The sequence below is a fragment of the Dermochelys coriacea genome, chromosome 2 (genome assembly GCF_009764565.3).
Source record: "Dermochelys coriacea isolate rDerCor1 chromosome 2, rDerCor1.pri.v4, whole genome shotgun sequence".
Lineage (NCBI taxonomy): Eukaryota > Metazoa > Chordata > Testudines > Dermochelyidae > Dermochelys > Dermochelys coriacea.
Genome location: NC_050069.1, coordinates 27,462,100 through 27,480,316, shown reverse-complemented (window position 1 = coordinate 27,480,316; position 18,217 = coordinate 27,462,100). Strand labels below are relative to the sequence as shown.

The 18,217-nt window shown below is 44.8% G+C and overlaps 1 protein-coding gene across 2 annotated transcripts in view; it reads right to left on the bottom strand.

Annotated features, from left to right (window-relative positions):
• EIF3H (eukaryotic translation initiation factor 3 subunit H) overlaps positions 1-11,005 on the bottom strand; it is a 131,633-nt gene extending 120,628 nt beyond the window's left edge. The window contains exon 1 of one of the 2 annotated variants that reach the window (XM_038392669.2): positions 10,774-11,005. In XM_038392669.2, the coding sequence (XP_038248597.1) occupies positions 10,774-10,896 (123 nt within the window). In that variant the 5' untranslated portion in view covers positions 10,897-11,005. The remainder of the gene's footprint in view (positions 1-10,773) is intronic. The other variant, XM_043507410.1, reaches the window with a different exon arrangement.
• Positions 11,006-18,217: the final 7,212 nt, after the last annotated feature.

The following is an 18,217-nucleotide window of genomic DNA, read 5'->3' as shown; positions in this document are numbered from 1 at the left end:
GATATTGGAGGTCGCACCAGAATACCACTCTCCTGGTCTGATCAGTATCTCATAAATCCTGTCTTACACAAGCACAGTACATCTAGACTGGGGGTTGCAAACAAAAATCACTTAGTATAGGTAAGGCCTACAACAACCGCCGATGTTCTCATAAAAATAAATATACCCATTGGCCAAAATTAAAATATTTTGATGCCTAAAATTTTTACTTAAAGAAAAAACAATACAAAAAAAGTTCTAGGTGTCTTAACAACTGAAATTACAACATGCTGGCCATCTAGTAGCACTGAAAACTCATATACAGGTAATTTGTTAACTCAGCCAGCAGTCTAGTCATAAATAGATTAACTCAACCAGCAAATCAAAGCAACAGAAAAGCCCCTACAGCTACTCACCTAAATTCATAGGCTGGCCCCAAATAAATGAGTACCCACAGTGTCAACTGACTTTAATAGGAGTTTCAGGTGCTTGGAAGTTCTGAAAACCAAGCCACATATATATTTAACTTTAGGCATGCAAGTTTTAAAACTGTAGTCATTGTTTATGTGACAGTTAACTACTTCATTTCAGCTATTTATCTGGGATCACATGATGAACGTGTTCCAATATCATCCCTGGCGTTATTCTCAACGTCTGGTTAAAAAAGATTCCAGCTTGTTACTGCCTGTTCCTGATACAGTGAGGATTTTATAGGTATTGCCAACGACACAGGATCATAGAAAGAAAACCCCAGTTGTGGTTTACCATAGAGCAGAAAATGATATCTAAGCAAACATGTTCTTTGCATTATGTACCCATCTGTATTCTATCTATGTATATGATCCCCAGTTTCATCTGATCACGCTACTGTATTTTGGGATATTTGTGCAACTTCTCTTTTGTACTACATTGGGTCAAAAGACCCTTTCAAAAGAATAATGAACATTTGCCACCATCATGCCTTTGCTCAATGCAAATAGTCTCATGGAATTGATCTTTCAAACACTTCATCAAGTAATCTGGTATGCTGATGCTTCAGTTTCCTAATCACATTTCATTTCCTACCATTAAAAATATCAGGAAACAGAGAGGGCTTAACAGAGCCTTCTTAATTTACTTCAAAGTATGGAGATATTTCTAGAATGTGTTTCTCTTCTTCAGGGATATGACCTCTTGCACCTACATGTTTTACAGTGTTGGGTTTTAAATTGGTTATTGGAAATGGAATTAGTACTGAGCATCAAAGAATGACACAAAGAATGATACATTTATTGTTTAATAAAGATTTTTATTTTACTAATTGTACGAAAGCAAGTGAACATAGCGCAAACTCCAAAGTTCTACTAAGTCTCTCTGCTGGGGCAACTAACATTTTCACAAACCAATACAATTACTCAAGTGTGTAAGTGTTTACAGGATCAGGCCCCATATGAATTGCAAAACAGCATGCACACAAAACAAGCCTAAAAACACCAGACTGCCAATCTGAAAGAGGTATCCTTATGCTGATTAATATTTCACCTGGAGTCTGACTGACACCACCATCATATTATATTCCTATTATGCTAAACAAAAGTTAAGTGTGTCAAGTCAAACATTCAAAAAAATTATCAAACGCTCGAATTAAGATTACACAGTAAAACGCATTCTATCAAATGCCAATGGCTACAGAACTGACTAAAAATAGGATGTGGGACAAAGGTTAAAAAAAAAAAAGTATCATCCAAATCCAGGAGTGCAGGTGGGGGTGGGGAACACACCTCCAACTCCTGGTTTTAAGAGGTGGAAATACCAAGACAGAGTGTTGAAACTGATGCTTTGAAGAGAATTGCAGTCATTTAAAGATTGGTCATATTGAAAGTAATATTCACAAAATAAATAGTGTAGATCAATACCTAGTACTAGCATCTATCCTGATTTAAAAATAATTTTATTTTCTCAGCTCTCTCCTTTAATTATATTCATGGATTTCAAGGGAGCGGGGGTGTTTGGAAATACTGTAGGCAAACAGGAAATTAAGACAGTACTACTAAAGAAAACTATATTGCAGTATTCCAGAAGTAAATGCCAAGTTTTTGCTATTAGAGAGGCAAGGTGGTAAGATAATATCTTGCACTGAACCAACTGAGAAAGACGTGCTTTTGAGTCACACGGAGCTCTTCTTCAGGTCTGGGAAAGGTACCCCAAGCATCACAATTAAATGGAAGGTGAAATAGACTGTTTATCATAAGTAGTCAGCACATATTTTAAGGGACCAAAGTATCTTTTTCTCAGGCTACCAAAAGGAACACGATTATGTAAAACTACTTAAAAATGTCACCTCTATTTTGGAAGAAAAGGGAGACAGCACTGATAACTGTAAGTGAACTGGTCATCTCCTGAGCACTCCCTCAAGGCCTGAGGTCGACCCACAGGCGCACTGCCTCAGTTTCCCTATTCTTCAGCTTATGGTCCCTTAAATCAAACAACTCTTCATTGATTCAGCCAAACCGCTGCTTGGCACTGGATTAAAATAAAATCATACCAAAGACATTATACAAAATGAAGGTGCACCGTGTATCCAAAAGTCATCTGCTTGGTATGAAGAATAGAACTAAAGCCCAAATGCCTTTGACCACTTGAAAAGCACAACTATTAAAACTGCTTTAGTCAAATGGATGATTTGTTTTTATGAAACAATTAAATCAAGTACTTGTACAAGTTACCAAGAGTACAAGTCAGTGTAGTTATAATGCATCCCCAGTAGCTGGAACTTTGTCACCTAGATACTCTCTCAGAATGCCCAATTTACAAATCAATTCAACACAATAAGAAGGGAATATTGTTTGCATCAAAACCTGTAGATTACCAGATATATAATGCCAAATATGTAAACAGAACTTGTATTTTTACATTTAAAAAGGGTGGGAGGGACACCTTTTTGCACATATACAATAATTTGTTCAAGATTTCCAACTTTTATATGCTGTTCGTCAAAAGTGTGATTTATATTTGGCCTTCCAAGTTCAATCAGTGATAATAGCTCAGTCTAACAACTTTAAAATGCCAGTTTATTTATAATTTGCAGTGTTTTTAATCCTACTATGGCTCTCTAGTTTTCAAATTGAACAGCCTAAAGAATAATGAATGATTTTTTTCTTCTACTGCCTCAACAGGAGAAAGTGAAACTTGATGGTGCTACCCAGTAGCTCTGAAGACAAAAAAGGGAATTATAGCTATTTCGTTAAAATATAAGTAGTCAGGTGACCTTGGTTCTATATCTAGATCACTTTCTACCTCTGTGAACGTGGGCAAGGCTGTCTTTGCACCTCAGGTCTCCCATTTGTAAAAGGGAAATTACTGTTAATAATCATTTATATTACAGTAGTACATAGAGGTCAGGGCTCCATGGCACTAGGCACTATATAAACCAAAAAAAGGAATGGTGCTTGTCCGAATGAGCTTGCAACTTAAGCTAAAAATACCTACCTAACTTTCAGTGAAGTCCTGAAGATTTATTCATGAAGGCCTACAAAGGACTTAAAGATCCTTGAATGGAAGTCACTATAAAATCTGAAGTACAACACAATTTAAAATAGACAACTGAAATTCAAGTAAAATCAAAAAATATCTGAAACAGTATTGAGGTAGCAACTCTGGAGCTGCTCTACAGTAATTTATGAATATTGTATGTTGGCCCGGTTATTGGGATGTTTACCATGTGGGTAAGTTTAATAGTGGGCTGTAAGAAAAACAACCAAGAAGGAATTAAATACCTCAAGATCAATCACCCTGCAACAGACACTTGACAGTTAAGGGACAAAGGCCAAACTATTAGCTTTGAAGATTTTCCCTCCTCTCCAACCAACCTGCACAATTAATTTTGTCCAGAAGGACCAAAGTTCAGGAACACAGAGTGTCACAGGAACACTGGTTGTTGAAGAAAGCAAGCATCTCTCATAGGAGAGGAAGGCAGTTGTTCAGAGGAGTTATTTCAGGGACCAACGCTGAGACACAAGCACCAGTGTCTGGAGAAATTAGGTTGCCAAAAGGCTTACCATCCCTGATAGTAAGATAGACATGCTGTTTTTAAAACCTCTCTAAAATCTTTGTTCCTACTGCAAAATAAACAATACTTTGTTTTTAAAATGCTGTTTGGTCATTATATAAACAACAGGTCACAGATTCCTGAAGGGTAGAACAACAGATACCAAACCTAGTCAGACCTGCTAGGTAAGCATGATCATACACATGCTACTGTAGCCCAGCGCCCAGTTTAAGAGTGGGTGAACTGCAGAATTCTGCCCTCTGATAAGCAAAGACATGAGGCCTAAGGGGGTGTATTCAGAGATCAGAAAAGGGATAGAGGTGCAGCTAGCCATGTAACCATAACAAGCAAATATTAACAGAGGGGGAAATTAATGTTGCCCTTCTTAATGTATGAATGTTTGTTACACAAACAGTATGCACACATTCCAAAGGTTACTCTTCCTTAATATTTATTAAATTGTAAACTCTTAGGGCAGGAATATATCCTAAAGAAGCAATAGGGCTGCTCTGATTTACACTTGGACTAGGGAAGCTGCAGTTTGAGAAAGAGGAAGTTCTGACTCCGTGATGCCCTCTCCCCCAGTATCAAATAAATCTCAGCACTACAAAGAATCAGTCCCCTGATCTCCAAGTTACTTTGCACCAGTGAAATATTCTAGCAAGCTTCATTCTGTTATTACCATAATCAGAAATGTTATAAAAGGAGAAAGATAAAATACAACAAATGCTTAGGAGAGAGTAACAAGAACTGTTTACTCAAACAGAATGAAAGAATATAATGAAAGGCTTTTGTAACATTGCATGAAGTGATTCTAGAAGACTTATTTCATTTTTTGGTAGTAACTTTCATTCTGGTGTCCTGCCTTCATTGAGGCCAAGAATTTAGCAACATTCAAAACGGGGTTGGATATTTCTCTGAATGTTTTTGATATCCGATTCTGTCATAATTAAAACAAAACTTCCTGAGGGGTATTTCTGGAGGCATTTGACCTCTTGATTCAGAGTTCAACCTATCCGAGTTCAATATGTGACCTAACCAGGACGGGGACTCCTAAATGCTACAATAATACAAACAACAATCATCATCCTAAGAGGCAGATTATCTGACTTTTTCCTACAGCAAGGTTATTACACCTTCCTCTTAAGCATCTGATCCAGTAGGGGGAATTCTCATGTTACTATAGACATGGGGTTCTCCAACTGGGGGTCAGGATCCCTAAGAGGATCGCGAGGTTGTTACATGAGAGGTTGCGAGCGGTCAGGCTGCACCCCAAACCCTGATTTTTCTACTGTATTTATAACATTAAATATATAAAAAAGTGTTTTTAATTTATAAGGGGGGGGTTGCACTTAGAGGCTTCCTATGTGAAAGGAGTCACCAGTACAAAACTTTGAGAACCACTGCTATAGACAGGTTTCAGAATAGCAGCCGTGTTAGTCTGTATTCGCAAAAAGAAAAGGAGTACTTGTGGCACCTTAGAGACTAACAAATTTATTAGAGCATAAGCTTTCATGAGCTACAGCTCACTTCATCAGAGGCATACTGCTATAGACAGATGCCATGGATCTTTCCAGGATCTCGGAATCTAGTGGGAATTCCAGGACCCTCCTCTCCCAGAAACAGCTCAAGTATTTGCCTCTGCTGTTGCTCTCAGCTTTCACAAGCAGTGACAGCACGAAATTTACCCAACTCTCATCAGTTTTCACACTTCTGCACTTTAAGAAAGCTATTACTAGCCCCTCCAACACTGCAAGATGTCTGCAGACAGGAAGAGAATACTGCAATGGTTTACATGCATTTCACATTTGGAAGCGTCTCTTCTCAAGCACAAGAACCAAAAACACTATTTTAATGGGCAGATTTACCTCCCTTCATCCAGTCACTCATTACACTTTTCAGAGTAACAGCTGTGTTAGTCTGTATTTGCAAAAAGAACAGGAGTACTTGTGGCACCTTAGAGACTAACAAATTTGAGCATAAGCTTTCGTGGGCTACAGTCTACTTCATTGGATGCATACCTTTGTGATTCTAGAACAGTAATGGGAAGTTATAATTAAGGCTCCATTTTTGTCACGGATTCCGTGACTTTCCATGACTTTTCCATGACTTCTGCAGCGGACTGTGCGCCTGACCTGGGGGCAGCCTGATCAGCTCGGGCAGCTCCCGGGCCAGGCGCACCGACTGCTGCTGGGGCAGTCACGGGTCCCCCCCGACCCTTAGCAGCAGGAGTTTGAGTGTGGAGGGGGCTTAGGGCTGGGGTGCAAGACAGTGCTTACCGGGGGGGGGGGGGGTAACAGGATTTCAGCTACTAGGTCTACATGTGTCCCCGCCCACAGGCACCGCCCCTGCAGCTCCCATTGGCCACGGTTCCCAGCCAATGGGAGCTGCAGAACTGGGGCTTGGGGCAGAGCGGAGGCAGCATGTGGAGCTAGGGTTGCCGCTTCCCAGGAGCCGGGTAGGGAACCTACCCCAGCCCCGTGCTGTGGGCCTCCGTGCCAGCCTCCTCCCAGCATCTGTAGCTCCCCTAGCACCCTCCAGGGCCACCCTCCCAAGCTGCCTCCCCCCCCCGCTCAAGTTTTAGTCAAGGATATGTAGTAAAAGTCATGGACAGGTCACAGGCCATGAATTTTTGTTTACCGTTTGTGATCTATCCATAACTTTTACTAAAAATACCCATGACTAAAACTAGCCTTAGTTATAATCAAATGCTAGGATGGGAGTTCTAGGCTGTTGGAGTTTTTTAAGCTTACTATGATCTTACCTGTCACTACTTGGCCAAAGCTACCCCTTCCCACTTGAACAGAGCATAGAGTACTTCAGTGGTGAACTGACCAGAGTAAAAGCACAGAAGAAAGCAATAAGCAATGCCAGATTACTTAATATTAAGAAGAAAACTATACTTTTTATCATTAGAAAGTTTAATTTATCCTTGACATCCCAGTGATGCAAGTATCAGCTGTATCTTACAGATGGTGAAATGGAGAAAGGTCAATTGACATAACTAAAGACACAGAGCCAGCAGCAGAATCAGGATTAGAGCTTCACAGACCCTCACTTGTAGACTTATGCTCAGGCTCCTTTGTCAGAGGCTGGCCTCTGCATGAGACCCACATTTATCCATTATTCCACACTAATTTTACTCCTGGGGGAATTCTGTGACCCCCCAACAAAATTCTGCACATCATATTTTAAAATTTTGCCAATTTTATTTGTCAAAATTACACTATATAATCATGCCAGTTTCAATTATTTTGGTAATTCAATTATTTTGCCAGTTTCAATTATTTCAAAATACCAGTCAGTCAGTATGTCTGTAACAATACAGGTTTCAGAGTAGCAGCCGTGTTAGTCTGTATTTGCAAAAATAAAAGGAGTACTTGTGGCGCCTTAGAGACTAACAAATTTATTTGAGCATAAGATTTTGTGAGCATCCGATGAAGTGAACTGTAGCTCACGAAAGGTTATGCTCAAATAAATTTGTTAGTCTCTAAGGCGCCACAAGTACTCCTTTTCTTTTTGTAACAATACAGACACACAAAAATTCCCCCAGGAGTTAAAGAAACCCCTATGACAACCCCAGCCCAGACACTCACACCCCCTCCCTCCCAGAGCCCAGCCATACACCCCCTCAGACCAGACACTTACATCCTCCACTCCCCAGAGGCCAGCTGCAGGGCTCCCCAGCCCAGAAACTCATACCCCCTTGCCACCAGAGTCCAGCTGCACCCTCCCACAGCCCAGACACTAACACCCTTTAACCCCCAGAGCCTAGGGATCCAGAGGGAGAAACTGCCTGATGTTGAGTCCCAGGCTTGCACAGAGTTTCTTGCACAACACCGCTTCCTTCCTTCAGAGCATGCTGGGAACTGCAACTGCTGGGAACCCTCCAGTTCTCTCCTCCTCCCCCGGCCTTGTCTTCTATTTGCGAGCTGGGCTCTGCCAGGTCCAGCAGCTCTTAATGACAGCCAACAGCTCTGAACCCATTTCTTTGGGGAAAAAAGGAAATTCTCCACGCACAATTTCTGCAAAATTCTGCATTGTGCAGTGGCGCAGAATTCCTCCAGGAGTAACTAATTACCCACAGTTACATTTATATTGATTTAACATCAGTACTACGGTAGATACAAACATCTATAACTAAAATGCCACAAAACATTACTGATGAAAGAAATTCAACCCATTCGATTTCCTACATGTTAGTTAAAGGTTAGTAGCAATTGGACATCTAACACAGTGAATGCCAGGTAGGATCAGAGGCTACAGGGAAAGAACAAGTTAAAAATTACTTAGACAAGTTAGATGTCTTCAAGTTAACAGGGCCTGTTGAAATACATCCTAGAATACTCAAGAAGCTGACTGAGGAGATATCTGAGCCATAGCGATCATCTTCAAAAAGTCATGGAAGATGGGAGAAATTCCAGAGGACTGGAAAAGGGCAAATATAGTGCCAGCCTATAAAAGGTGAAATAAAGACAAGCAGGGGAATTACCAGACAACTTAACTACAGTACCCAAAAAGATAATGGAGCACATAATTAAGCAATCAATTTGTGAACACCTAGAAGATAACAAGATAAGTAACAGTCAGCATGAATTTGTCAAGAACAAATAGTGTCAAATCAACCTAATAGCTTTCTTTGACAGGGTAACAAAACTTGTGGAAGGGAGAGATGTGGTATATTTTTACTTTAGTAAGGCTTTTGATACTGTCTCCCATGACCTTCTCATAAACAAACTAAGAAAATACAACCTAGATGAAGCTACTAGAAGGTGGATGCATAAAGGATTGGAAAACCGTTCCCAGAGAGTAGTTACCAGTGGTTCACAGTCAACCTGAAAGGGCATATTAAGTGGAGTCCCCCAGGAATCAGTTCTGGGTCTGGTTCTGTTCTATATCTTCATCAATTATTTAGATAATGGCATAGAGAGTACACTTGAAAAATTTGCGAACAATACCAAGCTGGGAGACGTTGCAAGTGCTTTGGAGAATAGGATTAAAATTCAAAATGGATGAAATTCAATAAAGAAAAATGCAAAGAACTCCAGTTAGGAAGGAACAATCAGTTGCACACATGCAAAATGGGAAATGACTGCCTGGTAAGGAATACCAGAGAAAGAGATCTGGGGGTCATAGTAGACTACAAACTAAATAAGAAAGCACAATGTAACACTGTTGGAAAAAAAAAAAAAAAAAAAAACATCGTTCTGGGATGTACTAGCAAGAGTGGCGTAAGCAAGACACGAGAAGTAATTCTTCTGCTTTACTCCACGTTGATTAGGCCTCAACTAGAGTATTGCATCCAGTTCTGGGCGCCACATTTCACAAAAGATGTGGACAAATTGGAGAAACTTCGCAAAAGAGCAACAAAATTTATTTATGGTCTAAACAACATGACCTATAAGGGAAAATTGAAAAAATTGGGTTTGCTTAGAGTGGAGAAGAGAAGACTGAAAGGGGACATAACAGTTTTCAACTGTTACGGGGGGTGGGGTGGGAATGTTCTCATTAACCTCTGGGGATAGGACAAGAAGCAATGGGCTTAAATTGTAGCAAGGGTGGTTCACGTAGAACATTAGAAAAAATGTCTTAGCTCTCAGGGTAGTGAAGCACTGGAAAAAAATGCCTAGGGAGGTTGTGGAATCTCCATCATTGGAGATTTTTAAAAGCATATTACACAATCACCTATCAGGGATAGTCTAGATAATATTTAGCTCTGCCATGAGTGCAGGGAGCTGGACTAGAAGATCTCTGGAGGTTCCTTCCAATCCTGTGATGTTTTATTCGTACCTTTAGTATGCTAGGGCATTGGAAGGTGGAGGCAATAAACATGGGCGAGACCATGGTAGCAGGTCGCATCAGATTCCATTCCCAGCACCTATGATCCTACCAAATTCACGGCCATGAAAAATGCATCATGGACTATGAAATCTAGTCTCCTTCCATGAAATCTGTTTTTTGTGTGTGTGTGTTTTTATCCTATACTATATAGATTTCATTGGGAAGAACAGCATTTCTCAAATTGGGGGTTCTGACCCAAAAGGGAGTTCCAGGGGGGAGGGTCACAAGGTTATTTTAGGGGAGTTGTGGCACTGCTACCCTTACTTCTGTGCTGCCTTCAGAGCTGGGCAGCTAAAGGGCAGCAGATGCTGGCCAGGATCCCACCTCTGAAGGCAGTGCCCCGCTAGCAGCAGTGCATAAGTAAGGGCAGCAATACCATACCATGCCACCCTTACTGCTGCCTTCAGAGCTGGGTGGCCAGAGCGTGGCGGCTGCTGACTGAGGGCCCAGCTCTGCAGGCAGCAGCACAGAAGGGTGGCAATACCATACCAATTGCTGCTCTGCAACGGCCCACCTCTGAAGGCAGCGCCCCTGGCAGCAGCACAGAAGTAAGGGTAGTAGTACCACAACCCCACACACAAAAAAACCCTTTTCTGGGTCAGAAACCCTACAGTTACAACACCGTGAAATGCAGATTTAAATAGCTAAGATCATATAATTTACGATTTTTTAAATCCTAGGACCGTGAAATTGACCAAAATGGCAAGCCTCCCAGGCGGCCGCACGTGTGTCGCCTCTGCGGTGCCACTCCCGCCGTCCCCCAGGGGGACCCCCGAAAACGCCTCTCCCCGCGAGGCGGGGGTGCTGAAAACCGACTCTCCCCGCAGAGGGGATCCTACGAACCGCGCCGCTGCCGCCGGCCCCCACGCGGCCCTGGCCAGGTGGCCGCACAGACCCGACCCTCCCCGCCGGCTCCGCTTACTCACCAGCCCGTCGATCTGCACCTGCTTGACGGCCGAGTCCCCCGGGGCCGCCTTGCCCCTGGCTTTGTTGGCGGCAGCGGAGGAGCCGGTGCTGGCGGCCACCGTGGTTTCCTTGCGAGACGCCATGTTGAGAGACGCTTCCCTCCCCGCCCCCCACGCCGGCCGGAAAGAGAAAAATGAAACACCGGAAGCGTGACTAAAAGCCCGGAGGTGGTTGTGAATGACTTCCGGACGGAAACTAAGGGAAAGGTCAAAAAGGGCCGAAGTTGAGTGGGTGGTTCCCGGTTGACGCATGCGCAGATAATACTTTGAGTCCGGAGACACACTGCGCGTGCGTAGAATAAAATCGGGGGCAAGGGCCTCAGAAAGCCGCGCATGCGCATCAGTGATCATTCGTCAAGTCTGTCTCACCTACAAACACAGGCACGTGGAGAGCGCGGGGCAGCTCTGAGCGCGTGCGGGGCACCGCGTTCGTGTCAGTGTGAGAGTGGCCGCTAGGCCGCGCCTACACGAGCGGGTTGTACCACGTCAGCCGCGTAGGTATAGCCGGGGTGGCTACACTGTGCTGGAGCAGCAGGAGCGCCTTTGTACTGCTCTAGCTGCGTCCACACTAGGGGCTGCGTCGGGCTAGAAAAACGTCACTCCCCAGCGGACCTAGATCAACCCGTACAAAACCAGCCCGTGTCCCAGCGCTAACACCTGTTGGATCGCATTTCTCTAGGATAGGTGACGGCAGCAGAGCAGGGCTCCATCCGAGGTCTAAGGGTTTGCACTGGGATCCACCAACAGGCAGGACTGGAGGAAAATGAGGGTTCGGTGCGGAGGATTTCCTAACAGGAGATGTTCTAGGGGCAAGGGACGGAGGACAAGCATAGGCAACTAGTAACTGCTGATAGTGGGGGAGCACAATGACAGACTCCCTCTGCACCGCCACGGTCAACTTCCTGGTGAGTGACTGCCAGGGCACCCTCCAGCAACACCCTCTTGACCACAGTGCCCCCGACCATGGAACCCTGGGCGGTCATCCACCCTTAAGGCCAGCCTAGCCAGGGTCGGTCTTAGGGAAAATGGCACCCTGGGCAAATTTGTATTTTGGTGCCCTGGCCCCCCTGCCTCCCCCAGCCCCCCACCCATTACCCCTGCCTCCCCCGGCCACCCACTCATAACCCTTGCTGCCTCTCCGGGCTCCCCACCCATCACCCTTGCCTCCCCCCCCACTGTCTGCCCAGGCTCCCCACCCACCCCTGCCTACCCTCCCCATTGCCCCAAGTGACTCCCCAAGCTCCAGGCAAGCTAATCCAGACACATACTCAAGCAGGTAATTGTGGCTGCTGGCCACAAGGAAGGGATGCAACTCCCTGCACTCCATCTTGCAAAGCAATGCTGTCAGCCCAGTCTTGCTGCCCTGCTCTGGGCTCCACCTAACGGGGCTCAGCAGGAGTGCTTGCTGCTGGTGCCTTTCCCAGGTATGTCCCTTCAGCTGCGCTCAGCCCATCTCCCATCATTGCAGAAATTGGGGTCATTGGGGATGGGCATGGGCATATGACCTCACGTGCCCCCATATATCACCTATGGGGACAAAGGTTGGCATTGAGGATTTTCCAACGGGGAAGGCTAGAGCAGAGGGTATGAAGGGTTATACTGGGGATTTCCCAGGGGACCACATACAGAGACCAAGGGTTTTCACTGGAGCTGTCTAAAAGCAGATAAACACCTGTTGCTGGCCTGTGGCAGCTGACTGGGGCTCATGAGCTATAAAATTGCAGTGTAGACATTCTGGCTGGAGCCCAAGCTCTAGGACTCTTTAAGAGGGGAGGGTCCCAGAGCCCAGGCTTCAGCCCACGCATCAACACAGCAGTTTTTAGCCCCACATCTGAGCCCTGCATGCCTGAGTTAGCTGACCCTGCAGGCATGCCACGAGTCTTTTATTCCTGTGTAGACATACCCTAACAGGCCAGATTTGTGTGAAGCAGTGATATCAGCCCTGAGCCTACATGAAGAAGGATACTGGTAAATTGTGAGGTATGAGATTGTAGAAAGTGATACAAATGTGAGGGAGATCAGTGTCCTCCACAGAACAAGCTGAAATATTAGATGTAATTTCCTGTATTTTAGTAGACTTTGGAAAGAACTTTATGCAAAAACAAAAGGTAGATAGAAGAGGGTGGATAGTGGAGCACCCACAGGGGGATACATCTCGAAGAACCTCAGTTACTGTACAAGGTGAGTAACCTTCTCATCTTCTTTAAGTGATGTCCCTGTGGGAGCTCCACTCCACTGTAGAGTAGTGCTTTATGAGCATGGAAGTGGCTTCAGAGTTAGTTGGTAGAGGATAATACCGCTAGGCCTAGCCGTGCAGCTGATTCTGGGCCCTGTGTAATTGCATAGTGTCTTGCAAACGTGTTCAGAGGCCCAGGTGCCAGCTCTACGTATATCTGAGTGGGACATTGTAAGAAAGTGTATCGATCAGGCCATTGATCTGGTAGAATGCATTCTGGTGGGAGTTATATGCCAGTTATTTGATAGCCTAGGTGAATACAACCCAAAATCCATTTTGATAGTCTCTGAGCTGATATAGCATCTCTTTTGTATTGTTCTGCGACAGATATGAATAGTTTTGGGGATTTTCTAAATGGTTTGGTTCTGTCGAGGTAAAATGACAGAGCCCGTCCAATGTCTAAGGGGTGTAGAGTAGCTTCCTGGGCATTCTCATGTGGTCTGGGGAAGAATGCAGGAAGGTGTATAGGTTGATTAATGTGGAAAGATGAAGAAATTTTGGGCACAAATTTTGGATGTGTCCTCATAGTAACCTTGTCCTTAAAAAATATGGCATATTTATGCCATGAGTGCCCCATCTCATCCACACATCTGGTCGATGTGATTGCTATTAAGAATGCGACTTTCTTAGATAGGTGTAGTAAAGAGCAAGTCGCCAGAGATTCAAATGATGGTCTAGTAAGGCATTTTAAAAACAAATTTAGGTCACATGGCGGCAAGGATGCATGCAGTTCAGAGTAGATTGGATGGCAAATAGTGTTGTGCCATCCATTTTTTGGTGGAAGATGTTGATAGTGGCTACGTGTACTTTAGTCGAACTAAGAGGTGGTCCTTATTTTTTTAGTATGAAAGGCAGATGTGCGAAGACTGCAGTGACTTGTTTGTCAGTACACCATCCAGTAAATCACTTCCACTTCTGCAGGTAAGTTTTACGAGTAATAGACCTTCTACTGTTTAGTAGAATATGCTTGACTTGTTCCGAGCAGGCTAGTTCGTCATGAATCAACCATGGAGGAACCACGCCTTCAGGTGGAGCATCTCTAGGTTTGGGTGGTGAGTCCGTTCTGCATCCTATGATAGAAGGTCTATCTGCGGTGGTAGAGTGATTGGAGCATATACTGCCATCCGTGTTAGGTAAGGATACCACATCTGCCTGGGCCAAGTTGGAGCTATCAGGATGATCCTGGCTTTGTCAGTTCTTTGTGTATCACTCTCACTAATATTGGTATGGGTGGAAATGCATATAGGAGAGAGGCTTGCCATTTTAGTAGGAATGCATCACGCATCGATCAGGGTCCCCATCCTGCTCTGGAGCAGAATTGCAGGCTTTGTTGTTTCGATGTGTCACAAAGAGATCTATGTTCGGTTGGCCCCATTGTTGGAATATGTTTTGTAATATCACGTCATTCATCTCCCATTCATGATCGTGGTGAAATTGTCTGCTGAGTGTGCCCACAGCGGTGTTCTCGGATCCCAGCAGATAGGAGACCGAGATATTGATATTGTTTCGGATGCACCAGGTCCAAAGTTTCATCGCTTCAGTGCATAACAAGTGTGATCAGGCTCCTCCTTGTCTGTTTATGTAGAACATGCAAGCCATGTTGTTGGTCATTATTTGAATGTTCTTGTTCTTTAGCATAGACAGATAGTGGAAGTAAGTGTTACGAACTGCCCAGAGTTTTAAAAGATTTATGTGCAGGCTCAATTCTTCGGCGGACCACTGTCCCTAAATCATGGGCCGTGTGCTCCCCATCCTGTGAGGGAGGCGTCTGTTGTGAGTATCAATGATCCCGTGTGAATGGAATCCCTGAACATACATTGCTGGGTTGTGTCCACCACATTAGCGACTCCTTGACTTCGGATGATATTGCGAGTTGTCTGTTTAAGTCGTGTTTGTGCAACCTGAAGACAGTTGCTAACCAGCCCCGCCGATGGCGCAAGTGCAGGCACACATGTTTTACCACTAATGTGCTATGGCCATGGGCTGCGAGCTCCTGCCGGGCAGTGTGGCTGGCTCCGGCTGGGCAGTGCGGCTTCCAGTCCTGCTGCTCTGAGCGGCATGGTAAAGGGGAGGGGAGCGGGAGGGGTGGGATAGGATATGGAGTAGGGGCAGTCAGGGGACAGGGATCAGGGGGCAGTTGAATGGGGCGGAGGTTCGGGGGGGTTGGTCAGGGGACAGGGGGGTTGGATAGGCGTGGGAGTCCCGGGGGGCCAGTCAGGGGCCGGGGGTGTGAATAGGGGTTGGGCAATCAGGGAGTAGACGGGTTGGATAGAGGGGTTGGGTCCCGGGAGGGTGGTTGGGGTGGGGTGTTTCAGGAGGGGGTGGTCAGAGGATAAGAGCTGGGGGGATTGGATGGGTCGGGGTTCTGAGGGGAGCAGTCCGTGGGCGGGAAGTGGGAGGGGGCAGGGGCCAGACTGTTTGGGGAGTCACAGCCTTCTCTACCCAGCCCTCCATACAGTTTCGGAACCCCGATGTGGCCCTCAGGCCAAAAAGTTTGCCTACCCCTGCTATAAGCTGTCATTCGGAAAACAATTATTTGAATGGTTCTCGTTTTTTCCTCCAGAATGTCAGTAATAAAAATCTATACATTTACCTTAGTTCCTGTGATTATATTTGGCCAGCATTGCGGCATAGTTGGCAACTCTGATTAATGTGGAGGAATAGACCTTGCAGCCAAACAGGGCTAACCTTTTACACTCCGTGTGAGAGGGGGTGGACCTACATTGTTGTCTCCCTCTCTGGTTGGCCCCTAGATGACAAGTGAATTTGGTGTGGGGTGAGTAAATAAGAACTCTGGGCCTTTTGAGGGGACATAGTATTTGTTGCCAGTCTTCTTAAATGTGGGTGGTATGGTGACAGGAGTCTGCCAGACTGTCTTAGCAGATTCCATCAACGTTCCGTTAATTGGTATTGTTATCTTAGATATTGAGGATGTCTCTAAAATGGCAAGCAACTCACGTGCTTCTAGTACCTCCTCAAGAGCTATTTTCAGGTCATCTGCCATCCTTTTGAACAACTCCTGAAACCATTTAAAGTTATCAGCAGTCGGTGAGGAAGGCATAATTGCCTCATGTGGAAAGGAGGAGGAGTTGTTGATACTGGGGGAGATGTCTTGTTCTTTTCTCTCCTCCTTTGTTGACCCTTCTATGGGTTCGGATGTCCCAATAGCCGAAGGTGGAAGTGGGAATCTGATGCCTTCCCAGTGTGGGCTAGGACATCTTCTATATGGTCCCCAAGGATCCAAGTACTGCCAGTGTATGGGGAACAGCATGGGGGGGACTTATCCAGGGGTGTCTGTACCATCTGGTATATCATGTCTATATGTTGGTCTTGAGCATAGAGATCCAGATGTTATTGATGGTCTGGCAGGAGAGAAATGGTGTGGGAAGAACACCCCTTCTTCTTCCTCGCTCAAAAATGCCGGGCACTGAGGATAGCGATCTGGTTGGAGAGCATTTTCTCTTGGATTGCTGTCTGTGTGGCAATGAAGAAGCTCATTTCTTCACCTTTTAAGGAATGAGCTTTTGCCAAGGTCACTGGAGAGATCTTCCTTGATCTGGCTCTGGTAGGAGTCTGTTGACCCGATTCAGAAGCAAGCTGCAGGGATTTTTCCATCGGGATCATTTTAAGCCTCAGGTCTCTGTGAGCCCAGGCTTTGAGGTTGCTACAGTGAACGCAATTTTAAGGTATGTGCGACTCATCTAAGCACCTCATGCAGCGTGTGTCTGCCCGACACTGACATTGCTTCCCTGCATGTCTGGCAGCATTTAAAGCCGTGGGAAAACAAAATGTTTAGGTGAGTGAAGGAGAAGTAAACCATCTAATAACAAAGCGTATACTATCCTAAACTATTTAAAACAGGTTGTCTTTGAGCAACTGCTAGGAGCTCTGTCTCAGGCCAGGGATGTTTGAGAAGGAACTGAGGGGTACGGGTCATGCGCATGCTAGATGAGGCATCAACAGCGCCGCAAGACAGGCAGCACACATGTGCGACCCGCATGGGCACTGCTGCTGAAACTCTGAGCTAAAGTGCAGGGATACACCAACACCTGAAGTGGAGCACCCACAAGAACATCACTCGAAGAAAATTCCATGCTGCTTTCTTCCCCTGCTGGTGTTCACATGAAACAGAACAATTTGCAATCTCCTCGCCTTGTTAGGCTTGTTTTCTGCTATATGTATATTGAGGTAAACCCATATTTCTCTGTTTAGTATAGACCTGTTTAATACCTTTACTTAGGCAAGGCTCTCTGGTCTTGAACATGTGCTAGTAACATAATACAGGAGAAATTCATAACTTTACATATAATGTTACTAAATACATTTCACCACAATATTATTGACTAGCAAGTTGTTTTCAAATGATACCTCACAAAACATATTTTGTACAAAGATTACAATAGAGTGTAGGGTGTGAATACAGGGATTCTTTGAGACAGAGGGGTTGCAAGCACTTTGAGGGACAGGATTAGAATTCAAAATGATCCTGACAAATTGGTCTGAAATAAATACAATGAAATTCAATATGGACAAATGCAAAGTACTGTACTACAATAAGGAAGGACTAATCAATTGCACAAATACAAAATAGAAAATGACTGCCTAGGAAGGAGTTCTGCGGAAAAGAATCTGGGGGTTATAGCAGATTGCAAACTAAGTATGAGTCAACCATGTAATACTGTTACAAAAAATAAAAACAAAACGCAATCATCATTCCGGGATGCTGTGACACTCACCTCTTGAGAGCCTCCTATTGGCTAGCTGTGGTGCTGCAATCTCTCCCTCCTCCGACTTCCTTGTAGATTGCTGACCTCATTAAGCAGGTCCTCAGTGGCTCAGTCAAAAAAGGACAAACCTTCCATTGGCAAGTGTCCAACAAAATTATCTGCCCTCAAGCTCTTCAACTCCATCTCTGGGTCCTTTAATGCCCAACCTTTGCTCAGGCTTCTAAACGAGCATTATGCCCTTCTCAGAGTTTAGGCCATTTCAGCAGTAGCCAGCGGAGGAACCCAGGCCCACCCACTATTCTGGGTCCCAACCAGAGATCCTATAAACAGCAGCCACATACTGCAGTGTTCAGTTCACTGCTGTTGTTCCTGAGCCTTTTCCCACATGCCCCCTTCTCTCCACACTTACCTCAGGGTTACAGTTCTCCGGTCTTCTCACTCC